Below are 21,304 nucleotides of genomic sequence, written 5' to 3' on the forward strand. Positions count from 1 at the left end.
TGAATGGTGGTAGGACAAAGGAGTAAAACACAATGTATATTGAAACTGGTCAGCTCTAGAGTTGAGTCAAAACAAAATGAGGTCATAGTACAGGTGATGGAATAAGACAATGGGAATGGATGGAAGGAGGAACAGGACATTATAGGGAGAATAAAAGAAAAGTTTAGGAGAAGTTAGGCAGAAGGAAACACTGAAGGGCAGGAGGCTGTAAATAAAAAGGGTAAACTTTGAGCTCAGAGTGTTGGCGATAGATGTATTAGTGGTATTGGTTATTAATAATCATGAGATCTTAAGGTCCAACCATCTCTGTGGTTAGCTGAGGTACAGTGAAGATGTAGGTCATAGAAACTGAGAAGAATGATAAATGTGGAGGCAATGGACATCAACATGTATGTCCTGAAGTATGCAGGAAGCAACCATGTAGCAAAAGGAGAAGGAAGAGAGAAAACAAACATTTATTAAACACCTAAAATGTGTCAGGTATCATGCTTTGAGCTTTTCAAAATCATTTGATCCTTACAGCAGTCCAAAGAGGTAGGAATTGTTATTATCCCTATTTTACAATTAAGGTAACTGAAGCAAACAGAGGTGAAATGACTTGTTCAGGCTTACATAGCTAGTTAAGTTTCTGAGGCTGGATTTGAACTCCTGTCTTCTTGACTCTAGGCCCAGATTTCTATACATTGCACTACTTATCTGCCTCTATATGGTGGGGGGGTTGAATGGAAGATACTCTGAGCCAGGTGTTGAACTCTTTGAGGAGAGAGAATGACCTGGAGGCTGAGAGATCACAGTAACAAAGATCTGAACTGAATGAAAATTGATGGAGTTTACCTCACAGGAAGAGATGGTGCTGAACGATCATTTAGAGGGAGAGTTTGGAAATGAGAATGGGGACCAAGGAGTAGACTCACTCCTCCTCCTGGACCAGTAAGTCAAAGGACATGAGAACAGGAGCAGTTAACACTGGAGAGAGTATCCAGAGCCTGGTCTCCACCCTCCTCCTCACCCCTCTTAGTATTTTTAAGGAAAATGGAAAGAGGGTGAAGAGATCAAGGATGAGGAGAAGGTTATTTGAGTAAGTGTTTCAGAATGGAGGTTCCATCTGCTACACAGTACTTCCTTTTTTATCTGTAATTCTCAGGAAGGTCCTATTCACAGGCAACTACTTTCACTGAATGGTTTTTGATGAGAAAGTGACCATTATGTGACAGACGCTGAGCTAAGTGCTTCACCTCATTACCTCATTTGATTCTCAGCAACCTGGGAGGCAGATGCTCTTATGATTCCTATTTTACTGAGGAAACTGAAGGCAGACAGAGGTTAAGTTATTTGCCTAGGGTCACACAGCTAGCAAGTATTTGAAATAAGATTTGAGTTCAAGTCTTCCTGACTGCAGGCCCAGTGCTCTATCCACTGTGCCATGTAGTGACCCCAAAAGTTGGAGTGCTAAATGACCTGCTTGCTCTGAAATATTATAGGTTTGTCATAGCACCTGAAATTCCCATCAAGAAAGTCAGTTCTTTAGTTTAAGAAACTTTATAAAATTGCTACTGTTACCTGAGAGAGGTCACATTAATTTAATGGGAGCATATACCAAATACCACCATATATTATTAGATTAGCAGAGAGAATAGTGTCTTAAAAGGAGTCACAGAATAAGTAACTGGGGATTCTGGAAAGTGAAACTTAGAAAAGATAAAGTACAAGGGACTTAAAGAGGCCAGGGCAGGGGTGGCAGTATGGTTGGAGTAGGCAACTCAGAATGCAAGAGTGTGGAGATGTCCAAAGGGACAGAAAGCATCATCAACTTCATAGTTTTGTCTGCTGTTGGTTCTCTGTAATTAAATTTAGATGACATGAAGATATTGGAGAAAGAAGTTTTGTTGATAGTATATTTCCACATGGAGGGGCAGTGTGGAATAGCAAATGGAATGCTGAATTTGGAGACAGGAAAACATGGGTTTGAATCCTGCTTCAGATACTAACTGTGACACTGGACAAGTCATTTACATTTCTCAGCCTCAGCTTTTTCATTGATAAATGTGAATATAATACTACCTACCCCACAGTGTTATGAAGATCAAAGAAGGCATTGTATATAAAATGTTTTACAGACCTTAAAGCAGTATTTAAATGTTAGGTGTTACCCATTATTATATTTATCTGGTGGGGAAATACAAAAAGGTAGACAATCACTTGTCACTAATCATGGAGCTGGGTGTTATACTACATAACATATAGTTCTTTTCAATTATAGAATTCTATGATTTATGAAATTCTGGTGGATACAAAAGAGAGGGCAAGCATCAAGCAGAGGTGGAATAAGAATGAGAGATGTTTTTAAAGGTGCCATGCTAAAAAAATATTTCCTTCAACATCTGAAATTTTCATGATCAGTCATTCTTTGAAGATCCTCAGGAAAAAAAAAAAGTTGATCTTAACTGGGTTAAGTCCTTATATTTTCTGGGAGGAGAAACATATTAGTAGAGATGTTTATTGAGTTAATTTCGTGACTACTTCTGTGGATCAGATCTAGGATTCCAGGGACAGAGTTGAAACCATGCTCACCTTATGCACACTGTAATGTTTATTGATCACATACAAATCACCCTTCGAGCTCCTGTTTACTTCACATTCTTTACCTAAGACCCAACTAGATTCTGGATTATGCCCTAGTTACCTGCTTTACTGCTGATAGATATGTAAGTTTCTTTTTTTTTTCTATTAGAGAGCTCATTAAAAATGAATAAATAAAACATTTTACATGACAACAGTCTTGTCTCAATAGCCAATCATGAATAACAAGTACCATTCTGGTTTTATTTTTTATCAGTTGCTTGATCCATTTATAAAACAGAGTTCTTTCAGATCAATAAAGCTTTAGTTGATTTCCATTTTTACTATCTGAATAGAAGACTCCATATGGTACTTTACATTTTCTAGAAAGCTAGCTACTCAAGTAAAGTTTGTTTTTTATAGTTTTCTATGAGTTTGGTATGATTTTTGTAGTCAGTAATTTGTCTAAACATTTTTTAAATGAAATGAAGTGATTACAACATTCATCTTATGAAAAAAATAAGTACGATGTACTTACATTGTACATGAAATTATTGAGGACCATCAGCTAGAGAAACTGTTATAAGCTGGTACCTGTTTTGATCAAAACACTGGATTCCATCATTTTAACACTTACTTTTAGTGATGTCAAATATTTATTAAGATACATGAAACTTGAGAATATGTTGAAAAGCTCAATGAAGATGTTTAAAGCAAGCTTGCAAGATAAACCACTAAGGAATCATTAGAGGGAAGACTGCCAGTCTTCCCGGAATAATCTAATTGGTTTTTTAACTCTTGATTTTTTCCCCTCTCATATTATAATGAAATACCAGGGTGTATAGAATAATATAATCAAATAATAGAATACTTTAAAATAATAGAAGTTAAGTTTCACATGTGTGAAACTTTAAAAAAGAGCTCTAATTTCTGTTGGAATTTTGTATTCTCTAACAGACTGACCAGGCTGAATTCTAATATCTTGTATACCTGTAATATTTAACCAATGCTTATAGGTTCATGTGATTCTAGATACAGCTTTTCTTCCTGTAGTGTTCCCATATTTTTGTTTTATAAACATTAATTACCACGAGTTCAGAGTAACTGTTTTCCTTCACAAATTTCATACCAATCTGCAATCTCTTCATTAGAAAGCATCACTCAATTCTACTTTCATCAGTCTTGGGTCTATTTTAATACCTATTAGTTGTTCAGGAGTAAAACCAGAGTTTCTTCACTGAACCTTTCCTTTTTGCCTTTCTTAGTGCCCAGCAGAGAAGCAGTCAGGTTCACAAGAAGAGTGCAGTTGGAAATCAGGTAGGAATTTTGTAAGAGAATCACTAACTGCATGCTTGAATGAACTGGAGCCAAATTGCTTTATTGACAATTTTTTGGATGCAAATAATTTTATGCAAATTCTGCTTGACACGCAGCTTGTGTTTCACCTTTTAAGTTTGCAGAATGAAATATAGTTGTTTCATTAGTTGTTTTGTGCTGCTAACAGTTCGATTTCTTTTTAATAACTTCTGCTATTGGCATAGCTTTTTGAATTTCCACTTCCTATCCTCTATGTACTATTTTACCTGCTTATGTTACCCCTAAATTTAATTTGATGATCACTGAATCTGTGAGTCAGTTCAAGGATAAAGTGCTGGTGAGTACTTGCATGGGCTTTCTGGTGCTGCTTACTAGTTCACACATTTGCACAGCTTGGTAACAGTGAAGGGACAGCTCATAGAGGAAGGCCGTTGCAACTTGATTTGCTCTTTGTCAGAATTTCTTTTGGTTTTATGAAGATGTTAATTATAAACCTTGATTTGGTCTTTAAAATATTCATCCTTTAGGTTGATCAGCTGTCTCTGACTAATCATCGCGCTTTGCAGAGATTGCATTAACTAAAAAGTTTGCTGTTTCTGTTATGTTCTGTGTGATAATGAATATTTGCATTGTTATTTCTTTTCAAGTCAAAACAATGAGGATTCTGTAACTAGTGTCAATTTTCATGATGCAGAGGAATGGTTAATAAGATAAATGAGAACCTCTGGGATTGAATTTTATGATTTTCATTGTTTTGAAGGGAGAAGGAATAAATGACTCAGATTTTTCTCTAGAAACTTTTTTTCTTAACTAAAACACAATTCTTTGCTATTTCAGGGAACCAATCTTCCGCCTTCAAGGCAAATTGTACGAGCTAAGTTCTGTAAGCTTTACTGTTGCTTTTTCATTCAGCTTCCCCAAGTGCAAAGTTTGTCTTTAACTAATTAACTCAACTAGCGCTTGCTACTAATTTTTTTTAAACTTAGGCTGTCTTCTCTATAACATCCTCTCACTGAAATGAGAACCTTAAGAAGGTTCATCCCTTCACTGCTAATAACTTGCTGTGATTTAAAAGTATGAACTAGTATAATGTAATATGCTATAGTATTAAGCCATTAACACTATGGATGCTTTGATATTCCTCTAATTCTCATGGGTCTTATAATCATTAAAATCATTAATTGACTAAAACTTCTATCCTTTTATGCTTTATTGTTATAAGGCATAAGTTTCCCACTCCTGATTTATGATATTTCTAATAAATACAAACTATGTTTCTTGGAAAGGTGGATGGATTTTCTGGCATCTGATTTTTTTGTGTGTGTATTGGTACCAAAACTCCATTTCACTAAAGTTCATGAAAATAAATAGGGAACAGCAACCTTAAATTGGGTGACATTTCGCATGAATTAAGATCTAATCTTTTTAAAGACAGTGATAGGGAAAGGGACTAGGCCTGTGAATTCTTTGGCATAGGAAAAGCCAGAGAACCTTAGAACCAACATTCTGTGGGTGCAGAAAGACTGCTACATGACCTTTGACTTCACATGGGCAGAAGGGATTCTGCTGAGATTTTTTCTTAGACCATTCAAACTTAATTTTTAGCAGGGATAAAGTGAAACCTGAAGTTTGAATGAGAAAGTCTCACTTTCCATTAAAGTATGTATATATACTGTTTGAGAACAAAATGAACTTGTTCCTTATCAATTCTATGTTATTTAATGAAGCTTTTGAAAGGAAGAGATTAGGTATGCCAACATTGTTACCATCATTAAAAATGAATTTTTTAAAAATAAAAATCTACAGCAAATTATTCTGAGGAGACTAATATGCAAATCAAGATTTTTTTCTCTATGCAAAAAACTTATTCGTATTCATGCAACAAACAATAAACATTAAGTACTTTTGTGCCAGGGCTGAGAATACATTCAGAGACAAAAAAAGTCACGCCTGCCTTCAGTGGGCTTACATTCTAGGGTGTAAATGTATATCCCTCTTTTCTAACTTGAAAAATTCTCTCTAACTTCTAAAAGTATATGTGTATTATAATATATGCCATGTTATATGCACATATTTCATCAGTATCGAGAGGGAATGAAATGCAACATTTAGTTGCATAATAACAAAGTAAAATCATAATCATCTGTGATTTTTTTACTAAATAGTGTAATGCCACCTTTTAAAGAAGCTATAGCATTCTGAAGGATAAAACCAAAGCAATAGTGTCAAATTAGCATATACTATTTGTTCCAGCATTACTAGCATGTTATTATATACAATGTTATGTTGCAAATATTCCTTTGGGTTACTTTTTTTCTTGGCTTGACTACAGTGGGCTTTAAATTATGAAATGGAAAAACTTTATTTATGAATCTGGATGTTTGTGTTTGTATGACGCGGAAATGACTTATTACTGTGATGAGGTATTACTAGCTTTCTGTTTTCTTCTATTAACTTATCTTCTCACACTTCATCTTTGGCCTTTAATGCTGCCGTCTGAGGTTTTGACCTGACTTGGAAAGGTTTCTTTTTAAGCCACAGGTTAGTCTGTCTTCTAATATATTTGAAATAACAAAAGCAACCTTTTATTCAGCATCTTAGCTAGCAATTTTGACGACTGGAACAAGCTTCACAAAACACTCCCAGGGTAAGCAGCGTGGAAGTATTTCCAAATTAATTTATGAAGACAAATTAAGTTATCAGGGAATATTCTTTGACATAAAGCTTCATGGGGAAAGACATTCATGACATCATGAAACAAACTACTAGGGAGGTTGCACGTAGGTAGGAGCAGGGTTAGGCAGGGCTAAGGAGGATTTCACCTCTGAAATGGACCTACTGGTAGGTGACAGGTTGGATTAGAGCCATCTGGGAACTTCCTATTTTAACTAATTATCCTTGATAACTAGATACTAAGTTTAATTGTTTCTCTAGATGTTGAAAGAGTGCATGTAATATATATAGCACTGTCAATCTAGAGTAAAGCCCAACCCTATTTCCCGTTCAGCCTGTGTTTTACACAATGATTTCAGCTAGCAAGAAGGGAATCATGAAGACTGACCATTTCTCAACTATACATTGTTTTGTGGGATTTGTGTTATTGTTACTTGATAATTTTTTTGGTGTGTCGAATATTTTTCCTAGTGCCTTATTGAGTTTGACTTGTGGTAAGCATCCCACTATTGATTCTCTTATTAGAACTATTTATCCAATTCACTATGTAAGGATTATTTACATAATTCCATTTGTATTATAAAAGTGGCTTTTCTGATGAACATTGAAGTTATTTAAATGATCTAATGAATGGATATTAACCATCCCATTGCTAGCCAGTCAATCAGTTAGTCAGCTGACATTAAGTTCTTATTATGTGCCAGGCACTGTGCCATGTGCTAGAGATACAAAGAAGGGCCAAAACACTTGGTTCTCCAGAAGCTGGAGAAAAGAACTATGCAAACAACTACTTACAAACAAATGTTAAAACTGGGAGAGGAGGAGAAATAAGCTTCAATTCTCCCCATCCTTCTGCACCTTCCTGCCAAGCAATTCCCACTCAGTGACTTGGCTGGAACTGTTGTCTCCTCTATGTTAACAGATGCTTGAATGTCTTGGTTTTGAGCTCACTTTCCATTGCAGCATACATTGGCTTAATGCTCTTGATTAAATAGAGATAGTCACATCTGATAAAGGTTTTAGGGCTAGAGAATTTTGTCAGTTCTTTTAATTGGGTGAAGAGGGATTGAGTGTATCAATTGACTTCCTCTCTTTCCTTCCCCCCTCACATACTTATCATTAGTACTACAGTATATGATAACCAAAAAACATGAAATAATGTTTCTTGTGGCCTTTTGTTATATAGTAAAACCCACTCTACCAATTTTTCTTTGCTCCTCAAAAAGTACTTGTGAGTCATTTTTGGTTCTTGCTGCAACTTCCTTCTTTCTTTCGGTTTCACTTATAGTAGGAATGTCAAGATGGATTTAATTTACTTTCCCCAGCAATATGTCTATTCACTGGTAATTGGGAAAGGCTCTTACATTTAGAGTAGCAACAATGAAATTAAGATTTCTTGACAGTTTAAAACTTGAATGGAACTTTGCTGGAACTTTTTCACTGTCACTGTATAATCCAAAAGACTCCATATAGGAATGAGGGCCATTTAATTTTTTTTCTTGTTTTATGGGTTGCTTCTATCATAGTTTCTCTACTGTATTTTTACTTTAATTCTTTAAAATATTACAATTCAGCTTGGTTTTAGTTCTTTGCTTTAGGCAAGATAGACTAAAAATTGCATTTGATCGAGAGTCAGAAAATGTGTATTTGAGTGCCATCTTTGCTGTTTGTGTAACCATGAAAAAAATCACTTAATTTCTTTGGGACTCAATTTTCCCATCTGTAAAATGAGATGTAATCTCTAAGGTCCCTTCTAACTTATGAGGTATTGGAGTTTTATATTTCCCTTCAATGAGTATCTGGATTAAATATAGTATTACATATGTTGTCTGAGTACAATTAGACTAAACCTTCCTCATTCTGATATTTAAGATAGCATTATTTTTTTAAAACATTTTTTTTTTTAGCTGTGATGTTCTGTTGCTGACATTAAGCTTTCAGTCCACTAACACTTGTAGAATCATCACATCTGCCCTCTCCTCTACTCATGCTCTTGATTTTTTTAACCTCATTTAAGGACTTTACATTTAACCTTATTAAATCTCAACTTACATTGTCCTAGCCTATGAAAATTTCTCTGTCATTCAGTTCATCAGTAACTCCTCACAGCTTTCTGTCTTTCAGAAATCTGATGGCTTTGTCAAAGTTATTGTCTAGAATGTAAATTGGAATAAAGCAAAGGAGAGAGCTTTGCACATTTCTTTAGAGAGTTCCCTCCAGGTTGATATCTGTCCATTAGTCAGTACTCTCTGGGTCTGGTTATTCAACCAGTTCTGAATTCTCCTAACTACTATCATCCAGCCCAAATTATCTAGAGGCAACTAGGGGGCTCAGTGAATAGAGCACAGACCTGAGTTCCAATTTGGCCTCAAACACTTACTTAGCTATATGACCCTGGAAAAAATCACTTAACCTATTTGCCTCAGTTTCCTCATCTGTAAAATAAGGATAATAATAATAATACCTGCCTCTCAGGGTTGTTGCAAGCATCAAATGAAATAATAATTGTAAAAGTGTTTAACATGGTGCCTAGCACATAGTAAGCACTATGGAAATGCTATTATTATTAATCCAATAACCATTTATTAAACATTTACTACATAAAAGGCACTCTGTCAAATCCCAGGGAACACAAAGACAGAACAAAAACATTCCCTGACCAAAGAGTTTATGTTCTACTATTGGGGGGTATATTAGCAGGTAAAGGAATTAGTTTCTGTTAACCCTACCTCTGGACTCACCCTACCAACTCACAGTAGCACTGGTGGATTTGGTTTCTAGGGTGTCTGAATGCTTCTTTTCTCAGTTTTCTAGGGGTAGTTTTCTGGTACTGTCACTCTTAAGCTCCCATTTGATGTGTTCTCCATTGATTACCAATTAGCTAGCCAGAGTTAATTAGTTTTTAGAAAAGGTATCTACTGAGATAGTATAGTTAGATCAGTTAATACAAAGAAAGACCACACCACCAAAATTCCCACAATTACACACAGGGTTCACGGGAAAATTGGGCTCAAGCTTAGAGAATAAATGAGGCCAAATGGGGTGACATATGGTTTCAGATTACTCGATCTCCTTTTCTCCCTTCAGGCAGTGTTCATGAAGTTCCGTTTAGTCGTAATTGTGCTGGGCTCCTCTTGTGGAATACTAAAGTAGTTTATACTTTTAATTGATTAACTCAATACAGGTGTCTTGGACTTGTTTCCACATAGTTTATACCTTTGATTCATTCATTTGAGAAGTCTGAGCCCTATTTACATTGAATGGAGGGTGTAGAACTCCCTCCCCCTTCCCCATACATAATAATTTGGGGACTGAAACAGCATTAAAAGCAGGCGAATCAGAACCATGAATGAAATTAGGTATACCAAGAGGTGACAGTGAAAAGAAGTAGGCACTTCTAGGTTTGGTCCCATCAATGACTCTTAACTGTTGCTTGTTTTGCTGGAAGAGATTATAAGCTCCCAGAGGACAGACCCTGAGCCCTCTGTTTTCCTGGGTCAGGCCACCTGGGGGGGGCAATCTGATTGGGATATGGTGTTAGATCTCTCACTAGTGATGCTCTGAATATGTTAATTTTGAATAGTTTATCTTCCTCAGTGAAAACCACAAAAACAGAGGTCCTGTCAGGGAAGAGAATTTAAAACAATAGATGTTGTTGGCCGGAGGAAGGCTGGAAGGGTTGGACTAGGCCTGGGTCTTTGGTTGTAGTCCCACTGTTTCTGCAACGTTGGCCTTACTGAAGAAGACCAAAGACATCCATGGAGGTTGGTGGACTGGAACTGTTTCCTTGGACTTGTTTGTGTGCTTGAAGGTAATTTTGCCTCACAGAGCCATTTTGGAGATTACTAAAAGCCAGGATCTTGGACTAAGAGAAAGCTTGCCATGCATGGTAAATGATCTGTGTTTGGTATTGTGGGGTTCAGGCCCAATGGACTTTGGCAGTAAAGATAAAGAAATTAGAATAAAGAAGGGAGGACCTGAGGTGGAGATAGTGGGCATGCTTGGGCTTATTAGTTTCTAGAGAAATGTACCTATTGTCAGACTCAGTGCTAATGGAGAACTCAGGGCTGAAACTACTTTCAACTGAAGTAATAGGAGAAGAATGGAAGGAAAAGAAAGGAGAGAGAGAGAGAAAGGAGGAGATGTTTAGTCACCTCAGTGCTACCTATGGCTAATTTGGGATCTAGGACTGATACAGTTCCCTATGCTCAGACAGTTCAGGTGAAGGGGGTCTGTTGCTATAATAGGAACCAGGGGGAGGCATCCTAACCTGGTGCTAAAAACATTGGCTGTCTGCTACATACAAGAAAGCTTAGCCCTCTACTATGTGGCCTTGTTCTGGAAGCTGTCTGTTTCCAGGATTTGGTGAGCTATCAGTTAGCTTGAGATCAACCTTGGATCACTCCTTACACCTGCTGCTTTGCTTCTCTACACACGTGCTGATGAACAAAAATGTAGAATATCATAATAATGTTTCAGTTGGGTCCACTACAAATTTATCTTACATAAACCCAACTGGGCCCTCATTGCTGCAAGGCAATCCTTTTATACTCTCTAACTCTTTCCTCCACTCACCACCACAGCTATTCCAAACATTTTTTATCCCTCTTCAAATTTCCCATAACTCTTCTCCCTGAAGCCTTTCAGCTAAGAATCTTGTCTGATATTTTATTGAAAAAAGTAAAGCCATTTGCCCAAAGCTCCCACTTCCTCATCTCGAATCAGCCAGATGCCTTTTGCCAGTCAGTCAATATACATTTATAAAGCATCTATTATGTGTCAGATGCAGTGCTAAGTGATGAGTATACAAATATAAGAAGGAAAGACAGTCCCTGCCTTCAAAGAGCTTATAATCTAATGGGGGAAGACAACAACCCACAAAAGGAAATTAAAAAAGAACTCCCAAAGCCCTCATTTAAAGAGGACTTCCAGGTCAGCCATCTCTTCATTTCCCACCTGGCTGTACTTCTATCATGTGTCCTCATCGTTCAATCTCAACTGCTTTCTTTGAAATTGCTAATGACCTCATAATTTTGAAATCCAATGGTCTTTTCTTAATTCTCATCCTTCTTGAGCTCTCTGCAGTCTTTGACACTGCTGATCACCCTTTTTTCCTTCATATTCTCTTTTCTTGATTTTCATGAGACTCTTCTGGTTCTCCTGTGTCTGCCCAAATGGACTAGACTTTCTTCAGACTCTCCCCTCTTCCTAACTTCCCTGTCGCTGTTTTCACTCCCACCATCTGGTCAGTCATACAAACTTATGTGTCATCCTTAACTCCTCACTCTCTGTCACCTCCCATATCCAGTCTGTTGCCAAGGTCAGTTGAACTTTTCCTTTTTCATATCTCTCACGTACGCCCTTCTTTCCTCTGACACTGCCACCATCTTGATGCAAGGCCTCATCACCTCACATCTAGAATACTGCAATAGACTGCTGGTTGGTCTGCACGCCATAAGTGTCTCCTATCCCCATTTCATCCTTTGTTCAGCTATCAAAGTGATTCATCACTTCCAATATCAAATACAAAATTCCCTATTTGACTTCTGCTCCTCCCTACCTTTCCAGTCTTTTTATACCTTACCCTCTGTCACTCCTATCTCCCCATTCTCTGTGTTTTAGTGATCGTGGCCTATTTGTAGTTTCTCAAATAAGATATTGCATCTCACAACTTTAGGCCTTTTCACTGGCTTTCTTCCAGGCTTGGAATGCTCTCCTTCCTCATTTCTACCTTCTGGTCCCCCCTAAAATCTTACCCTCTACAGGGAACCTTTCCTGATTACCCTTAATTCTAGTACCTTCCGTGTAATTACTTCCCACTACCCTGTCTATAGCTTGTTTGTACATAGTCATTTGTATGTTGTCTTCCCCATTAAACTGTAAGTTTCTTGAGGGCAGGGATTGCCTTTACCTTTCTTTGTATCCCTGGTACTTAGCTTAGTTCCTGGGACGTAGTAGATGCTTAATAGATGTTTGTTGACAGACTAAGAGGGAGATAAAGGTAAGGAGCAGAAAAAAAGGGAAGGGAGTCTCTTAATTTTATCCATAAGGATACTGTTCTCATTTGGCAATAGGATGAGGAAGGTGGAAGGAGGAAATCTTTAAGCATATTCTAAACCCTGGAATGGGCAGCATGAAGTTTTGTGTAAACCTGCATCCATGAGTGTTCCAAAGTAACCCAGTGGTCTGGAGGACATGAACCAAGCTGGTTGGCAGCCTTGGATACTAATTGATCCTTATTTCATGCTTGCTAGATATCTAGTTGTCCTGGAACTTGCCTTGGTTAGGGTCTACCAGTTCTGATATTTCTTTGACAGTCTTGGTTTTTGTAGTGCCTTAATATATAAGACAGAGTTCTTAGGCAACATATATCCCATGAACATATTGGAGGAATTTGGAAATGATACTTTTCAAGTCTGAAGCCCATTTACTTCGATCTGCCCAGAAGTGTGATAGTTCCATCATTCTGAAGCCAAAAGACATACAAAAAACTATGAGGAAACTCTTCATGACATATAGTGGGACCAAGCAAGAACTTTAACTTGGACTTGGATTATATCACTGATATTTTCCAGTTGATATTTACAAAGGAATATTCTATAAAAATGTCTATAGGAAAATCAAGAAGGCACATACAAGTTTTCTTCAACATTGGTGATTTTTATGGAACCCAAGAGTGGAAAATATGTTTCCACATGTTTTAGAATATTATAATATGTTGACTCAGACACTATTTTTAGTTCTAAGTTGGATTCCTCAACTCCATGAAAGTTTTTTCCATTTCCATTTCTTTCGCTAGACTGGCATGTATACATTCACAAAATAAAACATAGTGGCATCAGAGTGTAATCAGGACCATTACTAGAAGCTTTTTCCATGTAGGACAAAAGCAAGGGGACAGAGAGGTGACACAGTAACTATGGGTACACTTGTGCCTAAAGGAGAGGAGAGCCTTGGAAGGATGTCATGATAATGGAATTATAAAGGTGGCAACCAGGGATTTGTAGGGTCCAGGCCAATAGAGGACTACAGGAATAGTGGCAAGACAGGGGAATGGGGGTTGCTGAAAATAGGATGCACATTCAACCTCCTGGAGTAGAAATGATCTCCTCACTATGTTGTCTTCTTGAGGCAAAGTCCCATTTGCCTAATGCTAGTTATAGCTCTGTGTGTACTATTCAAATTTCACTCCCAAGGTAATAATAAATCAGTAGCATGAATTGAATTTCCAATATGCTGATAATTATATAAGAAGAGTAGTGAAAAAAAATAGAAAATGTGTTCCTTATATGGGAAGGTCTTCTAAAAATGGATATGAGATAACAATTATTAATCAAAGTTGAAATTTGTCACTTTATCCATTTACAATTTCATATTTTCTAGTAACCTTGTGATATCATCCTTACTAGAAATTATGCTAGATTAGGGAGTCACGTGTTGCTTTAAAGCAAAGTGTTGCTTTAGTCTTAAAAAAGAGGCAACAAACCTCTTTCACTTGCCAGCTGACTTTTTTTCTTTAGGTAGGTACAGATAAATGCTTACTAGTATAGAACAGTACAGTTTATGTTGTGCTTATACAGGAAGATATATCTCAAAAGTAGTAACACATTCCTGGAAAGTAGATTTTTATGGAATATTTCTGTTACTTCCTTTTTGAATTCCATTTTTAGATGAGAGATATATTCCCATGCAGAAAATGCTAGCTCCAAAATTATAAATAAATCACAGTTAAAAGATATGGGAATTTTTAAAACTTCAGCACTTAAAAGAGAATTAAATCAATTAAATTGACATTTATCAAGCACCTCTGATGTATGAAGCATTAGGTGTAGGGGCATATAAAAATGAAAAAGACATAGTCTTATGCTCTCAAGGTGATTATGATCTATTAGAGTCAACTCACTTATCTTTTCTTAGCCTCAGTTTCCTCTTCTATAAAATGGTGGTAATACCCGAACTATTAGGTTGTTGTGAGAATAAAATGAAAATAATACGTATAAAGTATTTTAAAGTACCATATCAATTCCAGCTAACAGATGAAAGATAACAGGTACAAAGTAATTAATTTAATATGCATTATTTGAAGTACATAAAAAGATACTGATAAAATATTATGAAATAGCAAAGAGGAAAGAATTATTTCTGACTCAAGGGATCAAGGAAGGTTTCACAGAGGAGATGGCACCTGATATGGGCCTTGGAGGAGGAAACGGGAGAGTACATCCCAGGTATACTAGACAAAATGAGCAAAAGAATGGGAACCGCAAAGGTTAAGATGAGTCTAGGAAATGAAGGACTTAGCACAATGTCTGGCATGTAATAGGCATTTAATAAATACTTGTTGACTGACTGACTGACTAGAGTACTCCATCTTAACATGAGAATTGAATATACAAAGGGAAATAGTAGGAAATGAGTCTGAAAAGTAGATTAGAACCAGAATATAAAAGGTCTTGAATTTCTAGTTAAAAATGTATATTTTCTCATAAGTTATAAAGATCCATTGAAGGGTTTTTTTGTTTGTTTGTTTTCCTCATGGGGGGGCACATGAAGAAATTAGGGTGGGCCATCTATTTTTAGGAAACAACATGATGGAGCAGGGTCAGCAATGGATCTTAGAATAATACATCTAGACGGGGAGGTGACTTCAGAGGACCCGCATGCATCCTTCACTTGGCATTGCTGAAGCCCAGGGTCACACAGTACTAAGCATCAGACTTGGGATTCAAACCTAAGTTCTCTGCGTTTGGAGCCAGGGCTTTTTCCATTGTATCAGCAGTAGGGAAACAATAAGTGTTGAGATCTTATGGAAGAGTATCAAGTTAGAGGTGGCCAACAATGTAGAATGTTACAGGTAAGTCAAGGAGACTGAAGATTAGTGAGAAGAAGCCATTAGACTGGATATTTGGGAGGAGAACTTTGTTGGTTTTCAAGTATGGTGTTTATTTAGAGTGGTTGGGATCAATTGCAAGGGATTTTGAAATGTTGAGTAAGCAGAGAGAGGGTAGAAACTGTGAAAATTACCACTCTTTGAAGAAGATTGGTGGTGAAGTAAAGAAGTGAGATGAGATAATAACTTGAGAAGTTGTAGTGGAGTTGAGCTAGGTGGCACAGTGGAGAGAGTGCCAGTTCTGGAGGCAGGAAGATTCATCTTCATAAGTTCAAATCTGGCTTTAGACTCTTACTAACTATATAACCCTGGGCAAGACACTTAACCCTGTTTGCCTCAGTTTCCTCATCTGTAAAATGAGTTGGGGAAAGAAATGGCAAACCACTCCAGTGTCTTGGCCAAGAAAACCCCAAATGGGGTCATGAAGAGTCAGACACTACTGAAAACAACTGAACAACAACAAAAGCAAAGTTGAAGAAATGTGATAGGGAGTTAAAAGAGATGAATTTAAGCCTTTCCATGCAGCGAAAGGACCTCAGTGAAGTTAGTCTAAATTTCTACTTGATTCAGTGATTATGGTTTCACAACTTTCACAATTAGGTATAAGCACCTCTGAATTAGGACCAGTGAAGGCAGTTTGTGGATTATCCAAATCTGGAGATTAACAGAGCAGAAACTTTGTTTGTTTGTTTGGCAAGGCAATTGGAGTTGAGTGACTTGCCCAGGGTCACACAGCTAGTAGGTGTAAAGTATTTGGTCTGAGACTGGATTTGAACTCAGGTCCTCCTAACTCCAGGGCTAGTACTCTATCCATTGCACCACCTAGCTGCCCCCAGAGTAAGAACTTTGGAAGGTCAAGGTGGTGAGGGATTCAAAGATTAATCTGAGCATATCACTGAAATGGCTGACCATGGAATTAAGGCTGGGTAGCAAAACAAGTTAAGCTGGAATGGGAATGAAAGACTGAGAGACATAAGGGCACGATGAGGCTGATGAGTAGTTTCAGGAAGAGTTAAAAAAAGGATGGGAAAGGAAGGAAAAAAGGTTGTGGTCATAGAGGGGAATGTCAGAGTTAAAGATTTTGGAGACAAAGATGTTCTAAATGATTGTTAATACACACTTCCCTCCCCAGATGATAATTGATGTTCTATGGAGCTAAAAGTCGAATGAATCGAAGAAGTCAAGAAGGTTGTGGGTCATTGAAGGTCAGGCGTCGTCTCATCTATATTGATATCTGGGTTACTGAGACTGATGGCAGAATTTGGGAGTAGAAAGGAAGACCGAAAACCAAGTGTTAATTGAGGAAGGAATTGTATCTTAGAGGTTGGTAGATAATGGTGGCAAGAATGTAAAGAGTCTGTTATGATCATATGGCACAGAATCAAAGGAAAGATGATTGAGTAATGGTGACAGGGCAATGGCCTTGATGTATCAGTTGGGAGCAAAGAGTATGCAGACTTTTCTCCCTCTGTGAATGGAGAGTGGTAAGAATGGTACAAAGAATGGCCATCATTGTCAAGCCTTCCTAGATTTGCAGTCTCCTGGTAATAATTATAGCTACTATTTATGTAGCACTTTAAGGTTTGGAAAGTACTTTACAAATGTTATCTCATTTTATCCTGATAACACTCAGAGAGGTAAATGTATTGTTAACACAATTTTATAAATGAGGAAACTGAGGCTGAGAAGATAAATGACTTGCCCAGAGGCTGGATTTGAACTCGGGTCTTCTTGACTCCACGTCCAGTGCTTTATCTACTGTGCCACCAACCTCCTCCTGAGGATAAATATCTTAGGAAGATCCAAGTCAGAGGTGAAGGGGAGTTTATTTAGAGTAGGCTAGTGTTTCAAAAAGGTAAACTGAAAAGTGCTAGTAGAAGGGCAGAGTGATAAGATTGAGCTGGATGGGACTAACTGGATGGAGGAGACAGGAAAGAAGAGGGTTTGTGATTCAGGACCACATGGGGAAAGATGACAGGAGGTTGGGTGAGTCCAGAGAGACATATTAGGTATGGGGAAGGGCTAATGCTGTGTAAGCAGGTTAGAATGTTGGGAAGATACCAACATTTGATGTGATGATGACACCACAAATTGAGGTCTCCATGTGGCATGGTCACTGTGGACAAATAAATTTTAGAAACCACAGTGCCAACTATAAGCTAGGAGTAGCTAACAATTTCTTGCAAATATTATAAAAAATAAAGTCAACAAGTATTGATTAAGCATCTACTATGTGACAGGCACTGTGCTAAGTGCTGCATCTCAGAATGGCACCAGGACTTAAGCTTGAAAGTTCATAGTGTATATATTTTGTACCTTTAGACAAACATTCACCAAAGTAATTTATAGATTTTTCTTCCATAGAGAAGCTAAGGGAATTAATCACTTAAAATTTGTGATGGAGCTAAGGTTATGACTCAGGAGTCTGGATTCTCCATTTCCTGCAAAACACATTAATTAAATAAACTTTTATTAAGTTCTTCCTATGAATTAGCCACTGTGATAAGACAAAATCCAAAGAGTCCTGCTCCAAGGAGTATGGATCCTCCATTAACTTTTGTTGTTTGTTTAGTTTTTATAAACTGCAAGCTCAAGAGTCAGCAGTGTTATATCAGTCAAAAAAGCTGTTGCAAACTCGGGGCACATTAATAGAAGCAGTATGTCTAGAACAAGGGGAGTGACAGTGCCCCTCTATGCTCTGGTCAGATTTCGGCCTGCTTGTCTTCCTTGCAAAATGGCACATTTAGGAAGGACGTCGACAAGTTTGAGCTCATTCAGGAGATTGCAATAAGGTTGAGTAGATGACGTGCTTGAAAGAATTAGGTTTATTTAATTTGGACAAGAGAAAACTTAGTGGAGACATAAAGGTTATCATCATATGTTTGAAGGTCTGTCTTGTGGAAGAGGGATCAGCTTGTTCTACTTGGCCCTAAAGAACCGAATAGGGATTAGTGTGTGGAAGCTGCAGAGACGGAGATTTTAGTTCAACATAAGGAGGAACCTCTAGCTGCTGAAAAAGTTGAATGAGTTGCCTCAGATAATAATATTAATAACATTTTATATAGTGTTTTGAGTTTTACAAAACCCTTTCTTCATAGCCGCCATATCTGGTAGATAGTTCAGTTATCCATTTTTCATTGTATGGATAAGGAAACAGGCACAATACCCGTAGGTGAATTGCCCAGCTAATAAGTATGAGAGTTGATCCAGGTCTGATCTCAACATCAGCGTTCTTTCCAGCACTCCATGCTACCTTTCCTATTGCTGAAGGCCTTAAAGGGGAATGCTTTTTGAGGTATGTACAAGATACGGCTGTACTAGGTTAACTTCTGACATTCCCTCAAATTATTAAATTCTGTGGTTTGATGTTCTGGACTAGCTCTGAAACTTCCAAAAAACGGTCTACACTCCACAAATTAAAGGTCCCCAGGAGAATTTCTCCTGGTCTTATGATTTTGGTCTACTCAGCAGCTTTAAATGAGACTGACCTTGGGGAAATGGTAACTGTCTTGAGACAGTAATACAGGTCAGCTTTGTTTTGAGAATACGCTTGATTTCTTTTTTACATTTACTTATTAAAAGTATGATAAAAATAACTCAACTTATCCCCATAACGTATTCGTTAGGTACTGTGCACAGCTTGGTTCTCTGTTTAGCAGCATTGAGAGTCAGTGCAGTGGGTAGTGAGCTGGTCTTGCAGCCAGGAAGATCCAGATTCAAGTTCTGCCTTTGATACATAAGGTTTGTGTGTCCACAGTCAAATTATTTAATCTTCTCATGCTCTAGGCACCTTTTTAATACTATGAATGACAAAAAAAGTGACAATCTACATTCCTAGAAGGAAGTTACTAATCTGAGAATTCCCTATATCAATGAAAGCACAGTTCAGTCCCTATCTCCTTTATCCTGTCTATTGGTAAGGGTGATAGGAATAAAAAGAACCAACAACCCATCAGCAAACCAAAAACCCATCTTCAGTCTCTTGGAGTATGATGCCACAAGTGGGCAGCAATTCAACCACTCCCTGTTTTAATGGTTGGTATATTCACATGGAAATTTGCAGACAACATTAAGCTAGACTTCTGTCCTTGTATCAGTGTTTTTGTTTTTGTTTTTGTTTTTGTTTGGTATTTGGCAAAAGAAGGCTTACTGTCTTTTCAAGGCAAGAACACTTTCAACCTTAGATAGGGTGTTCTGGGATCTCTTTATTTTCGAATACAGAAGTAATAATACAGGCTGTTGATTTTACTTTTTAATGGTAAGGTTTCTTTAAGTGAGGATTATATATTTAAAGCAAGATTGCTGACAACAAAGAAATACATGGTGGCCCCTCATTAGCTGGCTGATATGTAACTTCTCTGGTCTTTCAGTCCCACAGGGACACATGCAGCTGGGTTCCCAGTGGAGCAGCTAGCACAAGGTGGGGTCTTGTCAAGTCTGGGAACCCATTAGGGTTTCCCAGAGGGGTCTGTTATAACTTTACATTACTTGTTCCTGAGCCAAGCCTGACCACCTGGATGCAGCTGTACTCATTCTTGGGGATAGTTGCATAGCTTTGGGGTGAGGGCCACCTTGGCCAGCTTCCTAGAGCACTTAATTAGAACAAATTTAATGCAGAGAAAAGAGAAGGGATTAAATAAGGGGTCACCAAATGGTCATCTCCTACAGTGAATATGTACCTGCTCTCTTCATGGAGTGAAATACAGTAAAGCTACCTCTGTATGGCACCTCAAGTTAGTGACTGGTTAAAAGGTGATCAGTGGTAGAACCAGTGGGGTTGCTTACCAATTCAAATTCCAGAGAATTATTAAGAATTCTTAAAGACATGGGAATTAATTTTGTGGTATATTTTAATAACTAGAAATAGGCACTAGACCTGTGATTTAATTGGTGTGGAGACTTTCCACATGAGGAAATTCCCTGTACCAATGGAGGACAATACCTTCTCTTTTTAATTTATTGTCTAAGCGATAGTAAAGTATAATAGTGCATAGAACTGGAGAGGTGAAAGAACTTGCCCAGGGACCCAAAATCAGTACAAGGTGGAACTTGGACGAACTCATGCTTTCCTGGCTCAGCTTTCTAAATGGCTACATCAAGCTCCCTCTTTTTTTTTTTTTTTAAATAAATACTGCTTTTAAGGAATTGAAAAGGGTATGTGAGAAAATTAAACACCCGTTAAGTATGCATTAGCAGGGAAAGAATGCTCTTTACAATTTCAGTAATCTTAAGTATGGTTTTTGATGAGTACTGCTGCTATTGTTTTGTTTTGTTTTGTTTTTCAAATATGAACTTCAGTGACTTGTGTTTTCATTGGTTTGGGTGCTAGATTGCTATTCTTCTATGACTTACTAGGACTTTGAGAACTGTCATAACTGAGAATTTATCACCCCATGGCCAATCTGATGATGAGCTTCTCTGAACTTGACTAGTATAACACTCAGGAAGTCTGTCATTAGCCTCGTTTCAATCAGTCAATCAACAAACATTTATTAAGGGCCTACTATGTGCCAGGTACTTTGCTAGGTGCTGGGGACACAAAGATGAGACCATTCCTGTTTTTGAGGAGCTTTCCTTCTGTGAGAGGAAGCAATATGTACAAAATATATGCAAGCTAATTTAAATGTGGGAGGCGGAGGGAGCTATTAGCGGCTGAAGAGACCATCAGGAGAGATATCATATAGGAGGCAGCACTTGAGCTTTTGTTATGGAGCCACTTACAAAACAAGGGAGAAAGCAAATTTCCACAGTTTTTTTTTTTTATTGATGAGGAAATTCAAAATACAATAGTAGTAATTAAATACAATTTTAAATATAAGTCTATTAATAAGAATTGTGAAATTCTTTTGTGGGGGGGAATAACAT

At 37.6% G+C, this 21,304-nt stretch overlaps 1 protein-coding gene across 8 annotated transcripts in view; it reads left to right on the forward strand.

Annotated features, from left to right (window-relative positions):
• The window catches only part of DNM3 (dynamin 3), a 689,813-nt gene that overhangs the window by 249,672 nt on the left and 418,837 nt on the right, over positions 1 to 21,304 (forward strand). For 7 of the 8 annotated variants that reach the window (XM_027868462.1, XM_027868461.1, XM_027868465.1 and 4 more), the window contains exons 13-14: positions 3,825 to 3,876; positions 4,714 to 4,743. In XM_027868462.1, coding sequence (XP_027724263.1) covers positions 3,825 to 3,876; positions 4,714 to 4,743 — 82 coding nt within the window. The remainder of the gene's footprint in view (positions 1 to 3,824; positions 3,877 to 4,713; positions 4,744 to 21,304) is intronic. The other variant, XM_027868464.1, reaches the window with a different exon arrangement.

This window comes from Vombatus ursinus, unplaced genomic scaffold (assembly GCF_900497805.2).
Source record: "Vombatus ursinus unplaced genomic scaffold, bare-nosed wombat genome assembly UNPS02014789.1, whole genome shotgun sequence".
Lineage (NCBI taxonomy): Eukaryota > Metazoa > Chordata > Mammalia > Diprotodontia > Vombatidae > Vombatus > Vombatus ursinus.